The sequence below is a fragment of the Accipiter gentilis genome, chromosome 9 (assembly GCF_929443795.1).
Source record: "Accipiter gentilis chromosome 9, bAccGen1.1, whole genome shotgun sequence".
Taxonomy (NCBI): domain Eukaryota; kingdom Metazoa; phylum Chordata; class Aves; order Accipitriformes; family Accipitridae; genus Astur; species Astur gentilis.
The window spans coordinates 17408039-17425479 of record NC_064888.1 but is presented as its reverse complement, the minus strand read 5'-3'; the positions used below and the strand labels follow the sequence as shown (position 1 = coordinate 17425479).

Below are 17441 nucleotides of genomic sequence, written 5' to 3'. Positions count from 1 at the left end.
TTAGCTTAAATGTTGGATTATATAGTGGACATCATTGTTTTCACAATAACTTCATCATCTGCTTTGTATTTATTTGATTCACTGGTATTTCTCTAATGATAAAAGTACCAACGGTATGTTTTATTGTGGTATTTAACAATTCTGCAAAATTACAAAGCCTAAAGTTAACTTGCACAATGAAACTCTCCCTTTCCTGATGACTGGGTACTATGTTTTTGTTTTAATCCTTATTAGCACAGCCTTTTCTTCTTCTTTTTTTTTTTTCTTTTTTTTCTTCACACTATTGTGTCAGATGTTGCTAATTTGAGATAGAGAGAGTTACTAAATCATTTAGAACATCAAATGCTTGGGTGGATAGATACTGCAGCACAGATATGAAACATCACATTTTTGTCTGATGGCTATAAAGCTTGTTGGCAACTTTGTGAAACTGCTGACACAAAAGGCACCCATCAAAGGCCTTTTGTAAGTTATCAGAATAAATACATTCATTACTTTTGTTTTGATTTGGTTATTACTGTACTTTTATGTGTGGTGTCCCAGCAAAGTGAAAATAAAGAAAAAAAGCAACTGCTAAAGTAAGATGTCGCTTGGTGCAGGAATTAACTGAGAACAGCATGTGGTGAGATTATAAAGCTGAGGCTAAACCAGTTCTTATCCTGATCCGAACTCACCAAAAGGAGATTCAGCATGCCTTTTACCAAGGTATGAGCTATCACTAATGTGCAAAGCTCTGGAGCTAAACCTCTATACATAGCAGGAAGAATTTGAACTAAATAAACAAGAGTGATGCAAGGCCATCCGCACTTTTGAATTAAGGAACCAACAAAATATGGTAGATGAGAAGGTTTATAACTTATGATTTCATGCACTATTTATGCACTCTGGATTAAAGCACTGTAATACATGGCAAAAGAAGAGAAACTGCCACACTTGCCTTCCTGAAATTAGCAACTGCTGATGGCTAATGGGAAGTGGAGTGGAATTGCCAGATTTGCCACTTGTAGCAAGTGCTGCCTATGAACACATTATCTACGCGGCCCTTGGTTTAGGGTAGTGATGTTCACTACGCCAGTGTTGCAGAAGGTTATCGAGGATGCTGGGCTTCTCTGTGTAGGCGGGGGCGGGGGGGGGGGGGGGGGCAGGGGAGTGTGCAGTGTGTGTCTGGGGGGCATTATTGGACCTTAACATAACTGGCAATTAAGATGATCTGTATATGGTAATAAAACAAAGAATATTTGAGAAGAATGTTACGTGTACAAAAATATGACTTTCAACTTCGAAAATAAATAAGTTCAGTTTATTAAGAGCTGGTGTCAATGCTGAACAAAATACACATCCTCCAGTAAAGAAACATTTTGGTGAACTGTTCTTTTTTTGTTTTTCCTTCTTTTTTGATTTACTAAAATACAAGTTGGACCTTTTTTTCTTTTTGTAAATATATCATTTGTCTCCCTTAATTACATGTCCTCATAGCTGTGACCATCATTCTCCTTTATGCCAAAGACTGAGGTTTGGTTTTTTTAAATTTCTTAGGAGTCTGGCCACATATGCAGTTGTTTTTTTTTTTAAAGGGAAAATACTTGACAATGAAAAAAAAAGAAAAATATATTTTTTTCTAATAAATAAAAATAATTTAAAATGCTAGAGGCTATACATGACTAGTTTTGATTATGTTCATTTATAAATGAAATAGTTTCCAAAATACGTGGAAGCAATATTAAAGGCAGACAAACAAAGATCTGTCTACTTTATTTTCCCATTAAGCTTGCCCTTAACTTCTCCATCAGTGGTTCAGCATGTAAGAGGAATAAATGTCACATCACCATTCATGAAGTTTGTCAGGCTTTATAAAAATAGTTCTGGCCTTGAAGGAGTCAACATTCATCTTCAACTTCTCTGATTGGTGGTATCAAGCTGCTTGTCGATTTATATTGATTGATCTGATTGGCCATGTGAGTGCTCATGGGCTTGATTTGAATGTTTCTGGGATAGGCATTATCCGGCTCATCTGTAAACCATTTCTTTTCTGCTAAGGAGCAAAATGGGTAGAGACAGAATAAGGAGGGAAAATGAGAGTTTTAATTAGTGAAGCACATATACACATAAACACCAAAAAAACCCCAAAACAACCCACAACCAAGGAGGGGGGAGCAGTCAGTAAAGTTTATAGAGAAAAGGCAATCGATAGAAGGTGACTTTGACTAATTACTAGCAGTGTGGTGCATTAGATTAATACCTCTGAAAAGACTTTTCATGAAAGGAAGATGACGTTTGCAGATTTGATAGTAGAAGCTGAAGAAAACTGTCAGTATGCTAATTTGCTTGTTGAATATAATAGAGCTCTTTTTTTCTTTTTTTCATGCTCAGGTAAATACCCTTTGATTCATTTATTGAAAAAATGATGATACAAATAAAAGGCTAAACTGAGAAGCCAGGGAGAGCAGATGGGATAAGGGTAATGCAGAAAAGAGCATGTTAGTCCCTATACAGAGGAGAACCTAAAGAATCAGAGGCTTCTCCGAACAATTTCAGCCTCAGAGTGGTTGCTACTTCTGGTTCAGAAATCACATAGGAGAATGTAAAGAAGAACTTTCCACAGTTGGTGCTAGAATAAATAGAGCTTGCATTCATGCTGCCAGATGGCTGCGTTCCTGCACGGGATGGCCATTGTATTGCTACTTAGCAACCTGCCTGCTTGGGCACTGCTGAACTCTCCAGTTTGGGAAGGGGTTTGGAACGTACTCGGTGCTGCAGATGACTGTAGTAGGGGCTGAATCCTGAGTGGATTGGTGACAGCAAGGCAAAAGAAGCAAGGACTTGAAGGAAGATTAGAGGGGAAGCTGTTCCTTTTGTATCTTTGGGCAGTGTCTGTTTCCATGAACATAGGAAGAATTTTATGGTACTGATTTAAGGTGGGCTGGGAAGGAATGAGGATGCTGAGAGGCTGCATCATTGCGGCCATTTCCTATCTGCTTGTGATTGTAACCACTATATGGCATTGTTCATACACAGATGTGGACAAAATCTTCTTAAAATTCACAAAACAAACAAACAAAAAAAGAATTTTCTTAAGCCCTTTAGAAAGCAATTACTGCTGTCATTTCTTAATTAGAAACTCCTGGTCTTAGTGTGGCTTATGGCCATTAGGTGCTCGTGCTTTGACAAGCATTTGTGAACAGAGGTCTCCATTCACCCTCCTTCCCCAAATTCCAGAGGTGGGTGTGCAGAGCAGTGGGCACAAATGGTTCTGGGGATAGGATTCTGCAACTGGAGCATTTTCATTATTACATGCAAGGTTTAATGTGTGCCACATCAGAGCTGCTGCTCTGACATGTATGCACTACTACATTTTGGCAACCCAAAATGATTTCTAAGCTTTAGTGTCTCACATAATACAAACAGCCACTTTTGCTTACCACTAAAATGCTGCTGTATGTGGGCTGGAATCAGGACAGAAGTGGAAGGAGTGCTCATTTTAAACAAATAAATAAATAAAAATAAGCAGAGGAAAATGCACCTTCGAAACCCAAGGATCGAGCACAAAAGCTCAGAAGGTGAAGCAGAGAATAGAAACTGGAAGACCAGGAAGAATAAAGTACAAATATCTGGGCATTAATGCATAAAAATAAGCAACTAGCTTCGAAGTTAGGGCCTCTAAAGAAGTGGATTGATTTCTAGAATTACTGGACTTCTCAGTCACTTTCGTGAATAAGAAATTTGAACACTTATACTTGATATGGATTTTAAGCATCTACATGCAACACCACCACTCCCCAGCAACAAACCCCAAACTCATGAGGGTTTAATCCAACTTTTTTTTTCAGATACTTTTGTTACCTGTGCTTATGCTTTTTAAAAAATTTAAATTGAAAAAAAAGGAATTGTATTAATAATTAGTGGCTTATTACTGAAGGTAACCAGAACTACTGTATTTTCTTGTCATTTTCTAAAATGTATTTTACTTCTTTTTAAATTATCCTACTCATTTGCAATCAGGGTAAATAGTTCCCTGCCCCCATAAAGTTGCCTGAGTCTGAACAATGTTCAATCTCCCATCTCTCTCTCTCTCTTACCTATTGTAATTAAGTTCCCTTTGATTTGAACAGATTGGACGATAGGAATTCATAATGTTACATCCTGCACACTGAAGCTAACTGATTAAGTGCTTTAAATTATTCTTCCTGACAGAATGATAAAGTTACAATCTGTTCAGAGATGATCTACAGCTTGCCAGACTCCTACCGCTTCTTTCTACATTCATTTATCTTTTTGTCAAGCAGTTAAAAAAAAGAAAGCCTCAATTCCATAGATCTTTTAAAGTCATCAGAACATCTGAATTATTAATGAGACTTTAAGGGAATGGTTCCTGATGGGGGCTGGTTTAAGAAAGGTTGTAGGAAAAAAAAATCTGGGAATGTGTACACATCAAAATAATTTCAGCTCCATTTAAAAAACCATTTAGTTCAAGTGTGACACATGAACCATTATGCATTTGTGGAAACCAATTTTATGTGATCTACGATTAAACTAACCTTTCAGAGAGGTGTAAAGTGTGATGGTTATCATGTTTTAAAAGCCTTGCAAGATCACATAAACAATTTCAAACTAACAGTTTTCTAATGGTTTGTGTTTAAAATGATTTTGAGGCAAGTTAAGCACTGTGAACTTTTATCTCTACCTTCTTTTTTAACATATGGTGCACAAACTTTCCTTACAAACAGAAGTTGGTGCAAGTTAATTTGATCTCGTAGCAAGAAAGGGGAGAACTGTGTGTGTGCTAAGGATTAGAGATGAACTGCACTGTGTTTCTCAGCAGCCAGTGCAAAGCACTTCCATCATCTCCCCTGCTTTCCCTGGAATTTTCAAAACAAGGCAATTATTATTTATATGTTAGTTTTTACAATAAAACTCATATCCAGGGAGCTGATCTTTAAAAGACACCATCAAGGCTCTTTTTGCCTTTACCTGGCAAGTAATAAATACAGAAAATAAATAATAAATGCAGAAACTGGTAGATTCTAATTTCTTTTGCTGTTTAAATTTCTTTTTGCCAGAGCTGAACACTTGATCCAGGCATTATCATCTCCAGCATCAAATGCTTGGACCCAGCTTTTTACCTTTCCTGTTCCTTTTCTGCTGTTAAAATTGTCTTTGACCATGTAATGACAAATCTCCCGTGGAAGTCCATTCAATCTCTATACTTACCTTTGAAATGTGAGTTTGACACTCTTCATCTTTACTCTTGGTCACTAAGACATTTTGCTTCCAGTTACTAAATGTCCTTTTTGAATCTCTTACACACTTTACAATCTTTTTTGTTATGCTCCCAGTCTGACTTTGATATGTCTTCCAAAGTCTTAGCACAGATTTTTATGTATCTTAAACAAACTATTTACTCTCCTTTAAATCAGTCCAGAAAACCCTTTTTTAAGTCTTTATATGTTGTTATATTGACCAACTTTTTTTTAGTTCTGTCAAGTTCAGTCCGTCTCTCCCTTTTGGCATAGGTATATTGATCCTTACCGTGTGTTTCTACTTTATAGTGAGAACAGGCATAGTCTTCTATTTTTTTAAGAGCTGTTCAGGAGAGTCCCTGATCTTCCTGTGCTATTTGACAGGTTTGTTTTTGACAGCATCACCTAAGAGATGTTGGAACAGCTAAGTAACTTCATGTATCAGAAAGCAGAAAACATTTACTTTCCTCTCAAACACCTGTGTTTGCAATGGGCTATCAGCAACCCAGTGCATCCATGAAGGTTCTAAAGGCTTCATGCTCTTATCACAAATAAATAGAAATTAACATCCTGTGTAAGACTGTTCCCTGCAGCATAAAAAGATAAAATAATTAAAGTAAAATTTTAAAAATACAGATTTCTTCAACTTGTATAAGACTCCAGCAATTCTCTCCAACAGATTTATTATTCTGGTGCTTTCTTGCATTAATTCTGGACTAAATAATTACGTTTGAATAAATGTCACTGTGAAACACCCTCTCTTCTAAGGAGAGGCAAAGAAAGTACTAGCTAAACATGACACAAAGATTTTTCTAAATCTGTATTCTCACCATAATCCCAGGTTACCTTACAATTGTTTTAAACATGCATTTTTTTCCTCTGTGACATTTGCAGTTTCAAATTAGTCTGTATGTATGTGTTTGTGTGCCTCCCCTCGTTCCATATAGGCAGCTCATTCACAGCTAAACTGAAAATTCTCCCATGATATTTCTTCCTGTATGAGAAAAAAAGTAATGAAAATTTCTCCACCCACCTGCTCAGCAATTCTTTGTTTGGCAGATGAAAATTTTACATGAAGCAGGCAGTACGTAATTTGCAGGGAGAGAGAGAAGAAACTATTCTTACTTTCTGTGAAGGTCTTTATTTTGCTCCAAGGCAAAATTCTGGGACAAATATGCTATTCTGGAATTGCTCTTGGTGATTTTTAATTTTTTTTAAACTAGCAAAATTCTTACTTTTGACAATGGGAATTTCTCTGGAAAATGCCTGGCTGACCTGCAGGTTTGCTAGATATGGTTTTGTGTCAACACTCTAATCAGCAATGTTACTAAGAACCTAGCTTTCCGTTGTCAAAACCATGCTGGGACTGATACAAGTGTCAGGATCTCCATTTAAAGCTCTAAAATGCCATCTCTTGACATTGGTGCTGCTTTTCCACCTTCAGAAACTAACCAGGGTACTTACTAAGAACATTTGACTTGGGATAAGTTTCTGAACAAATAGGAGATTTCCTTTTCAATATAAAAAATTTTGACAACATAACATAGTTGATTTAAACATTCCTCTACTTGTAATGACCAACCTCCCAATTTCATTAGTATATCCATATCAGAAAATCTTCATCACTGTAATAAACTATTAGATCAGTTTGACTATAGTTAGCAGTGAAAATTGCACATGGCATAACTAAAAATCAAAACTTTACGCCTTCCAACTTTAGGACAGAAGACAGAGAAGAATTAGACTTCAATATGATTTGAAGAATTCAGATTTGCATCCACATTATTCCTCTCCTGTTGCTCACAAAGTAGACAAGTTGTTTCTCTAATGATGTACACTGTTTATATTTTTTCTATTTGAGATGCACAGTTATACAAATACTATTTTTTTTTTAATAAAATTATTATGTAGTATGTGACAAGTGGCTTCATATTAACACCCTTCCTACCTCTGCTAAATGGAAAACAGATAAAACATTAATGAAAAAGCATTTTGGTGTCAAAGCCATTAACATTCTTCCAAAATGCATAACTGCTCTCGACTACCTTCAGTCAATATTGCCAACATAAAAAGATGCTCATGAACATACACAGGGGACAGGGGAGTAGGAAAGGGAAGGGAGGAAAGGAATTGGAATGAGGAATGGGAAATTAAAGTAATGTCTGCACCAGGGTAGGCATCTTCATTGAGCAGAAACCTGGGTGTTTACAAAAGGACACGTGCAATTAGAAAGGCAAGCAGATGAGAGGATAAAAAATCAAACAGGGTTGAGCAACAGCAGCAGCAGCAGCAGCAGCCAGTTTTACTTCTGGTTTGGAGGGAAAAAAAAGGCAAAAGAAAACCAACAAAACAACCAAACAAACAAACCAATAACTGAATAAAGTTTGTAACTATTTTTTTTTTAATTTCACAAGTTTTCACAAGGACAAAGTTATAGAAGGAAACCCACAGCAGTTGCTAGGTCATGCAGAACCATTAATTGTCATACCTTGGCCCATTCTATTCATCCTTGTTGCACTTTAGAAAAAGAAGTAAGCTATGTAAGTTTTACAATGGTTTTAAACTGTCATATTTCCTGTTGAGCACTTTAACTGGCACATCCTTGTAGTAATAAATATTCTTAGGGCAAAACATGATAACTTTCTTTGCAAAAAGAAACACGTTAATTTGTCTTTATGATGAAAAGCAACTGTAATAGACTCATTTGTAAGGGACCATCCACAATTTGCAACATATTTCACTGATAGGACTTACAGCTGCTTTTGAATGCACACACACATATATACTGTATTCCAATCATTATGCTTAACACTGCACAGTGGCACTCTCTGTAGCCCACTTGTAGGGTTCCAGGTTTTGTCAGTAAAAGTGCTTGGCTTCATTGTCAATTCACACAGCAAGCAAATCTTCAAAATTATCATGCTTGGGGGAGAGGAAGGTAGAAAACAACACTAACCATAAAAGCACCTTGTCTGGGTTGGCAGCTACAATGCTAATCCCTCCCACATCCAAATATTTATTTTCTGTCTGCATGCTTTCTTGCTGGGTAGCCAGGGAAGTTGGTATGTGTTTCTGGCCTCCCTACCCTGGGAAACTCTTCATACCACCTAGAACTAGTTCTGTATTTCAAAAGGTTGGCATCTGAAACTAAAAAAACCAAGCTTGAAGTATCATTTCTATGGCTGTCTAGGATAGGTTACTTTCCACTACTTTATTTAATTCCCTGCCACAATTTTTGTTTGGCTAGGTGTGTCATTGGTGGGAATCTGCAAGAACCAAAGCTCTGGGGCAAGTGCCTAGAACATGGTGCCTCAGCACAGTGAATATTTCCACACCAGCCCTCTTGGTCTGCTCATTAGCTGTCTTGGGCACAAGCACTACCTTTTCTTCCCAAATAGGAGAGACCTTAAAGGTACTCAGCTCTCTTCCCCTTTATTCCTGCGTGCTGTGGACTGGCAGGCACCTGTTGAAAAGAACCAGCTAGAACATGGAGCAGGATTTCTGGAGGATCTTCACATATTAGGACCCTTGTTGGAAGATTTATACCACCACTCTAACTTGGAAAAGTTAAACAACCATCTGGGGAAAGGAACAAAGTCCCTCGAGATCTGATACTTAAGCATAGAAAAATGCTTGCTCTTTTCTGAACATTATTTATTCTGTACATAAGGTGACTAATTCACCTTTTAAAGATGTAAAAGTCCTAGGAAGGCAGTTTTTAATGACTTACATCCAATATTTATGATACATATGGCTTTTTATTCCAAATGTCAAAAGTGAAAGAAAATATAGCTATTCATGTGGCAGTATAAATAGACAGAATAATAATTTAATATGCAATTAGACTCTTTCTAAACTTAAATTAAACCATTGGAGTTTTACAACTCCATGCCCAGACAGTTTCAGTGTTAAAGGGAAAAGACACTATCTCCAAAAGGCTAGTATGTCAGAGGAAGTTCTTAAACAAGCAGAAAAGTCCCTGATGTTCCTTTGGTATAAAGCAGGTGCGTAGCAATAATCTATACAAAGAGTGTAAGCCCTATACAATGTAAGCCTTGAGAGTGAAAAACCAGTAGAGATTTTTTTTTTTTTTCTTTCCCCAATGGGTTAGTTTTATAAGCTTGAAATAAATGTAGCAACTCCTGTAAATATGAATATAAAAAAACCTACCACAACATACGTCAACACTTCTGTACTAAATTACTTTCTTTGTGTAACTCTGACATCAAGAACAAGTGTTCATGTTAGATATACTCTATTTTCTGATATGTAGAGTAAGTGCAGTGAGTTATTTATGTTTTCTGTGTGCCTATGGGTTTAGAATTTTTTTTTTCTCCCCTAGCATCATAAATAACTTTTGGTCCGTCTGCTTTGTTGCTGTTGTGCTTAAGGGTTTTATGGTGGTGAAATAAAAATGACAATCACATGCACACTGTCATACATATGCAAAATATGTGTACAAAAAGGGAGAACTCCATGGGAAAACAGGGAACATTACTGCTGGAAACATTAACTGGGGAGAATGGGTGGTGAATGCAAGTTTCACACACAGTGGGAGCAGGTACACATATCAAAGTCTATCTTCCTGCACATACTTCTGTTTTTCCCGGGAATCCCTGGTCTTGGTGCGGTTCGGTCGGTTTGCCGTTGATGGGATGGAGTGAACTGATGAGCTCTTCTTGCTGGAAGAATAGGAGGAATGGGAGGAATGAGAAAGACTGGCCCGGGACTGGCCAGCGTTGTGGTCAAATTGCATCAAACAGAAGATCAAGTCTGTCGGCACAAGCTCAAATTCATATGGTGGGTTTGTGATAACATAACTGGAAAGAAAGAAAGAAAGAAAGAAACAAAGAAAAAGAAAGAAAGAAAGGAAAAAGAAAGAAAGAGAAAGAAAAAGCAGGTTTAGATTTCTGCTAAAAAAATTCTGCTACAGTTGTTCTCTCATAAACATTTACCCAGATTTTTGCATTTCTGTTTCCTTCAGTCTGTACCTAATTTTAGCTTACATAATACCCATTATGATTTAGGACCTTCTTATGTCAGATATAATTTTTTTGTATGTTTTCTGTTGCACAGGCATACTGTCTGTGTAGGATGTTCTTCAAGTGAATCACATCATGATTTTTTCAGAGAAGGCACCACACAAATCACCCTCCTTTCTCTAGCTGTACCATAATGCAATGACTCTAGCAAATAGATTTACATATTGACAAAAACCAGTAACATACCCACCAGCAATGATATTTAAAAGAATGGCTGAAAAGCAGGGAGAGGAGGATTTTAGATGCAGTTATATTTAAATACATACTTCCTATATATTTACTAAATATTTAAATACTGTCAATAGAGCAAGGGATATAATTTTTTTTTTTTTGGATTGTGACTGTACATAAAACAAGTTAAGGAAAATATATCAGCAAATTCGCAGTGAGGTTAATTTTGTTCATTCATTCCACATGTACATTCACAGCCTCAAAGAGCATTTATAAAGAGAAATCTGCACATCCATGAATCCAGCATTGCTAAGTATACATCCCAGACCTGAAACAAAAACTCTATCAATTTCAAGAATTTCCACCATCAACTAACCCCCTTTTCAGGTTAGGAAGGGCTAATAGATGCTGCTGCTAAATTTTTTCACACATGTGAAAAACATATTTGAACAAGGCAATAGGCATTTTCTGTCCAAGCAAGAAATGAGTAAAAATTGATCACAAAGCTCAGAACTTCTTTTCAAATGAATTCAGTGCTCATAAGAAATCTGGCTTAGCTGCCTCAGGGACAGAAGTCACTTATTAATCCAACAAATAATCCCAAGTATAGCAAGTACAGTGTAAATCTAAACTGAAAATAATTTTTTCTACTCAATTTGTCCAAATCCTTACAGAAGAAACTGCTTTGGTCGGCTACAGGGTTGTTTATTGCCATGTTCACCCAATAATGATGCTTTTTGTAGAGAATGGAACAGTAACAGATGGTAGATTTGTGACAGTTCTGGTACAGGTCTGTGTGTGTATTTCTAGTAGACACTTAATCAAGACACATTTCAAGTATTCTGCTAAATGGCCTTCGGTTTGCAAAGATGGAAATGTGTCCGCTCAATTTAAAGCATTGAGGTCAGCCTTGGTGCTAATGAAGTACAAATGCAGCCTGCCAAAAGAAGGGTTTCCATTTACTGGAAGAAATGATTATTAGATACAGACAGTACCTGTAGGAAGCCCACAGGAGTATTTTTTGAGCATTCAGAAAAAAGAAAGTCTAGCTACTATAATGTAAATTATTAGCCAGTAACTTACAGCTGATTGATATAAGCAAACTGGAGTCCTTTCCCTGTATGCAAGCAGTGGATTATCATAAATCAAACAAGATAAAGATGTGTTCTGAAAATTTACTTCAAAAATTTTTGATTAAAATTAGCTGAAACTTGATGCTATGATATCCAGCCTATGATTTAAACTCAGCTAAAGAATCATCACGAAGTCCTCAAAGAGTTAGCTTTTGTAGCAAAGTTATACAAAAAATGGAGAATGCTCTTTTTTAGATTTATTACAGGCACTGGGATCTTCCTCACTGAGAAGACTGAAGAATGGTGAAGCAGAGATGTTCTAAATGACTGGGCTTACCGTTTAGTACATTGGCTGGGAGTACTTAGATGTGCATCCCTTAATCGATAAATTCCAAAGCAAAGCATATTGTATGTTTTCAGTGCTTTACAAAATAGATCTCCGTAACAACCTCCATCCTAGGAGAAAGAAAGAAGAGAAAAAAAAAAAAAAGGAAAAGAGAGAACAGCACATTTTTTTCCTTTCTTTCTCTGTTACTACGATGTCAAGGAACAGGATTTTCAGTATGACCCTGTACAAAAAGAACAATGTATAGACAGTCTGTTGTTTGTCACAAATGAGACCCATGGAAATGAATAACCCAAATGTTTTATTTCAAATAAGTAGTTATGCAAACTGATCATTATTTTGGAAAGCCTTGATCCATGAAATGATGGTAAATTGGGAAGAGTGAGTGATTTGCTTTAAGCTGGAAATATTAATTTTGGTACCAAACAATGCACATTCTACAATCACATTAGCTGTGATATTAAAATTTTTAGTATTTTTGACCCTTCTTTCACAGTAGCCATACTGTCATCTAGACAAATAAATTCACAGGGGAGCACAACAGAAATTAGAGTTCTGAGGGGTTAAAAGGATAATATAATATCTTCCACTGTAAAATAATGATGAAAGGTATGCCATTTTTCATAAATAATATGAAATGTTTTGATTAGAAAAAAAAGTTAGATTTGATAATTTGTATATCTAAAATATTGATTCTTAAGTAACGATGACTGTTAATGCATTCTACCTTCACTGATGTAGTGCAACTGAGGCTCTAGCAAAATACCATTTGAAGGATTGGTGTTGCTTATTTTATTTGTGAAAATGTTATGCTTCATGCCCAAGTGTTTTGATGAGCTGTTAGTTTTGGCTATGAATGGATTTCTGCATGAACTGAAAGGCTGTTTACTTTTATCTGTGTACTCCCATCACCCTTAATCCTTAAACTGGAATTCCCTGTCATTTCTATGAAGAAGGTCGCTCCATTCTTTTTGAACAGAGCTTGTGAACACAAGGTTAATTTAAGAAATATCAAATCATCATCAAAGCAAAGTGAGTACTTTGGGATCACCTCAAGATTACAAGACTTGGTCCAGAAAACATTTATAGATACTTCTTTATCCAAATGCACTGTTCTGTAAAGATTTTCCTTTTATTATTTGCTTTTGGAGTTGTCGGTTTGGTTGGGTTTTTTTTACTTCACTCTTAGGATAGTGGAACCAAAATGTCAGAAAATCAGGATTTCACAAGAATTTTAGTTCATCCAGAAGCAGCAGAAAACAAACCTTATAGCTTTGTTTTCAAGCTAATAAGTATATTTTAAGCAAGAACTGGAAGCTCTGTGGAAGCACTAAATAAGCTTATAAAAACCCAACAAAGGTATAGATATTGCTCATGTTTACAATGGATTATTGTTAGAATAGTTATATCATCCAAGTCAGTTCATCCATCTCTTTAGCTGACAACTAAGAAGAGCCACGGGATTTTCTGCATGAGACATCCAGGCAAGGAGTCTGGGAAGTCATACAGCTTCTTAACAAGGGTAACAGCAAACCTGGCACCCTGTGTTATAAACTGTCAAACGACCCAAAAGCTGTATTAAACTAAATAATAGAAATTATACGCTAATTAAGATAGATTTTTAATTCAGTCTGAAAGAAAACAAATAGAGTGCAGACCAGCCCTGGTCCTACGTATCCCTCATGATCTTACCCCTAGGTCTGCAAACGGCCCATCATACAAAGCCAACTGAGCAACTCGACACCTGTCCCTGTTTGCAAGTGTCTGGGGCGTGCTGTAACCTCCTCTCAATGCATTTTCCTCAGCAATCAGTGCTTCCAGCTCTGGTGTGGCTCCTCCTGTTACCAAGGTCCGTATCAGTGTGAGGATATTGTCATTGAAGTATGTCTGCAGAGATAAGAGAAAGCTCTTTAAGCAAACACCATTAAAGTCACAACTGAAGACATCCAAATTACAACTTTTGTGGGTTTCTGCTGTTTAAAGTTCTTGGCTGTCTCTTCAAATAATTTTACATAGAAAGTGAAAAGACAGCAGCCTCCAATTACTCTATTTTCTTCTATCCCATTAGGCTCCTATACTAGATCCTTCCTTTTAAACACCAATTCAGGCTGATTTTTATTAAAGTACAAAAATTTGAATGATTTATGTTTCCTATAATTGGTGTTAGTAGTGATGCAATGACTGCTTTCCTTCTCATTGCCTTCATGTCTAATAATGGGCTTTAGGACATGTAATTGTAAAATTCAGACCACATTTAAAGCTTACACAGGCTAGATTGCCTTTTTACTCTTGTCACCAATTCGTTGGGGAGCTGCCTTTGTGCTGCAAATGTCATTACTTATTACTGTGGCTGGACTCTAGCAGTCTAACCGATGTATGGTACTAAACATCTTATTACGAGACTTGACAGTGTTCAGACATAAGCATGTATCAATTAAACATCTTGAGTTCATTCCAGATAAATGTATGATGAGTTTGGGATCCTGGTGGTCCTTTTAAAAAACTCTAGGGTATAGGGTAAGTGTGGTTTATTAGGGAAGATCTGCTCCACACTGACATTTTGCCAGCATCTGTAGCATTGCTGGTCTGTCAGGCAAACAATGGGTATTTTAAATATTAATTTAATGCCAGATGAATGACTTTCAAGTTCACTTAAAAGTATACTGGTATAGTTCTGATATACTCAGTTAGATATCTGCAATGTAATGTACTGGGCAAAAAATAATGTTGAACAAAAAAAGGAGACACTTACAATGTCACTAACATCTGTGTTTTCAGAAGCTTTGCAAGTGTCTCCCCTTGTATGGGGACATACAAGAAGAAAATGAGCTCACTGTAGAGTACACAGGATTGACATCCCTGGGTTTGTGGATTCCATTACTAGATTTGGGACTTTTGTTGAACTTAGGACTTGGAACAATTGTCTGTAATCCAACCAAGTAAAAATGAATACTGAATTCTCAAACCGTGCTGCTTGTCCAAAGATAATACTTTTTAAAGTAATACTTTTCAATGAAATTCATTGCTCTATCCATGTAATGTAATTGTATTTAATACATGGGTAAACTGAGGTACAAGTTGAAATATTTTATCCTGAGATCAAAAAGCAGAACTAGCTTCCTATCCATGTTACTTTGATATTCTTTCTTTGTATAATGAAACTTCAGTTTTATTGTTCACTTGAGATGACAGATAAAACAGGAGCAAATGAATTCTATGCAGCAACATTTTTCACTGTTACATTGAAGTTTCATAACTTCAAGCTTCTCTGCTTATTTACATAGGCATATGCGCCATTCACCTGTTGACTAAATTAAAATGAGAGAAACATATTGTTATTGTTACACATGCCCTAAAGCAAATATTTGCATCTCATCAACTCCAATTATTTTAAATTAGCCCGGGTAAAGCACTATATATTTTAAATACAAAGTGTACTGTAAAGAGTTGTCTGACATGAGCAGGTTCAGGAAGATTCGGTTAGTCCAAGCCAACAGCTAATCTCAAATCAGCTCTTACATATTGGATGCACTGTGTAACAATTCAAGTGTAATACTCAAACCTTTCTTAACATGAAGAAAAATCAATGTGACCCCTCTGCAGGGATGTTAAGTCTGGAGTGATTACATGATATTTAATAGGAATTGCCGTGGTGCGAGACAGAAGACATTCAGGCATGATTGTTTGTTCTTCAATTACTTCTTCCTCAATGTCCCTGAGGTGAGAATCAGAGTTGCCCTCTTTGGCAACTCTTCCCACTGTGCTATACTCTTCCAACATGAAAGTACTCAGAATAAAAAAATTGGCATTAAGTTTAGTCTCTTTTCTCAGCTTTTGTCAGGGTATACTATACACCACTCAGAACTAAAATAATTAGCACAATGCCTTTGCTCCTGCAGTTAGGCAGCAATGTTACTTGACACGAGTTTCATGGATATAAAGCCAAATTCTGCCAGATCTAGAGGCTGGAGGCACAGCAATTGTAGAAGCTGGAAAAGCCCTTTCAGTAAAAATGTGCTTCAACATATTCTATACAGCACTTTAAGCACCTATCTTCACAAAGGAATAGCATTTTCTGCAATAGTATCTTTTCTCATACCTTCCCCACTCTTTTATTCAGTATTTTTTTATTCCTTTTTCTTCTCTAAGCAGTGGTATTTAGTATTATTCAAAAATGCTATTCTCAGTTTTACATCTATAAATCAAGATAGAATAACATGAAACAAAAGTAAAGCATATCTTTACTGGTAGATTTTTCAAGTCTGGTTTACAATGGGCGCAACTATGGTAAGAAATGTTCACCTGCTCTAAGACTGATGGATGCTGGTTTGTGTAAAATAGCCTGGGTTTATAGACTGCTGACTTGCAGTGATTGGTAAAACATGCAAAAGTCTAAAATTGTACTAATAATTTTATTACTCTTTAGGAGGTATCATTAGGCCAGCCTTCACTGGTTTCCAACTCTTCCTCTCTCTCTTTATTCTGTAATTCAAATTATAGCAACTATAACCATAACCCAAGATTTAAACACATATACACTTAGCTCATCTGAATTTTGTACTGTGCAAGTGCACAACTACCCCTTATCGTAAATTCAGTTGTAGCTCACTAGAGCATGATCTACTAAGAAATTATACTGTGGCCATATTGCTCATTTTACTACAGATCTCATATTAAACTGAGAAATGAAAGCAGTAGTAAAATAACGTATCAAGTCAGGCATCTGTCACAAATTCATTAATACAAATAAAATAAAATAAAAATAAAATAAAATAAAATACACCCCCACCCCCAAACCCCAGTGCAATTACAACATAATGGGCCCAATTCTGGCTTATGTCGTGTGCCAGCCAGCAGTAACTCTGGGAGCCATACACTACTATGAAACTGATGCAAATGAGAAAAGAATCAAGTCTATTGTTGATGGAACAGAATGCTGTCACTGGAGAAAGGCCTCCCACTGCTAGACAAATGCTAAGGCAAAGCTAAGACATTTATTAGCAAAGGAGGCAACATTTATCTTAGAACAATGGCTTAATTTGGGTTTCACACCATGACTGATGTGGATGTCACCATTTAATCAGATGGATGAATGCAGCCAAATGATGGGTTTGGGGTTTTTTTGCCATCAATGAGTAAAAAGATTCCAACTTTCAGGGCGGACTGCTCTGGCATTGCAACTGATCAGAAAATGCCCAACCATAAGCAAGACAGGATGGGTGAATAGGAAGCTGTAACTTGTCACCTTCTGCTAAATAGGCTTGCTTCCTCCTATACTAACATATTTAACACTCCTCAGGAAAAACCTGTCTGTCCATGCTTTCAATTGTCACAGAAATCAGTCTCCTCTCATTACCTCTTGCCAGTTTGGAACTGGGGACACTGAAAAGCTGAACTAGTGGATATCCATTTCCTTTGGAATAATAATACACCGAAATTAATTTGAGAATGATCTTCTACTTGCTCTGTGGGAGGGTACATGGCCTGGAACTGCCAGTACTTATAAGAAACTGATCTACAGAACGTCTTTGGAAAGGTGCTGCTGTGCTTAAAGTAACAAGACACTTTCCAG

At 36.6% G+C, this 17441-nt stretch overlaps 1 protein-coding gene across 24 annotated transcripts in view; it reads right to left on the bottom strand.

Moving 5' to 3' along the window:
• Window positions 1-1278: 1278 nt before the first annotated feature.
• The window catches only part of KCNMA1 (potassium calcium-activated channel subfamily M alpha 1), a 531710-nt gene continuing 515547 nt past the window's right edge, over window positions 1279-17441 (bottom strand). For 11 of the 24 annotated variants that reach the window (XM_049810032.1, XM_049810031.1, XM_049810033.1 and 8 more), the window contains 5 exons: window positions 13562-13756; window positions 11861-11979; window positions 9833-10057; window positions 7726-7754; window positions 1279-2032 (listed from right to left, as the gene is read on the bottom strand). In XM_049810032.1, the coding sequence (XP_049665989.1) occupies window positions 1878-2032; window positions 7726-7754; window positions 9833-10057; window positions 11861-11979; window positions 13562-13756 (723 nt within the window). In that variant the 3' untranslated portion in view covers window positions 1279-1877. The remainder of the gene's footprint in view (window positions 2033-7725; window positions 7755-9832; window positions 10058-11860; window positions 11980-13561; window positions 13757-17441) is intronic. The other 13 variants (XM_049810027.1, XM_049810035.1, XM_049810049.1 and 10 more) reach the window with 3 other exon arrangements.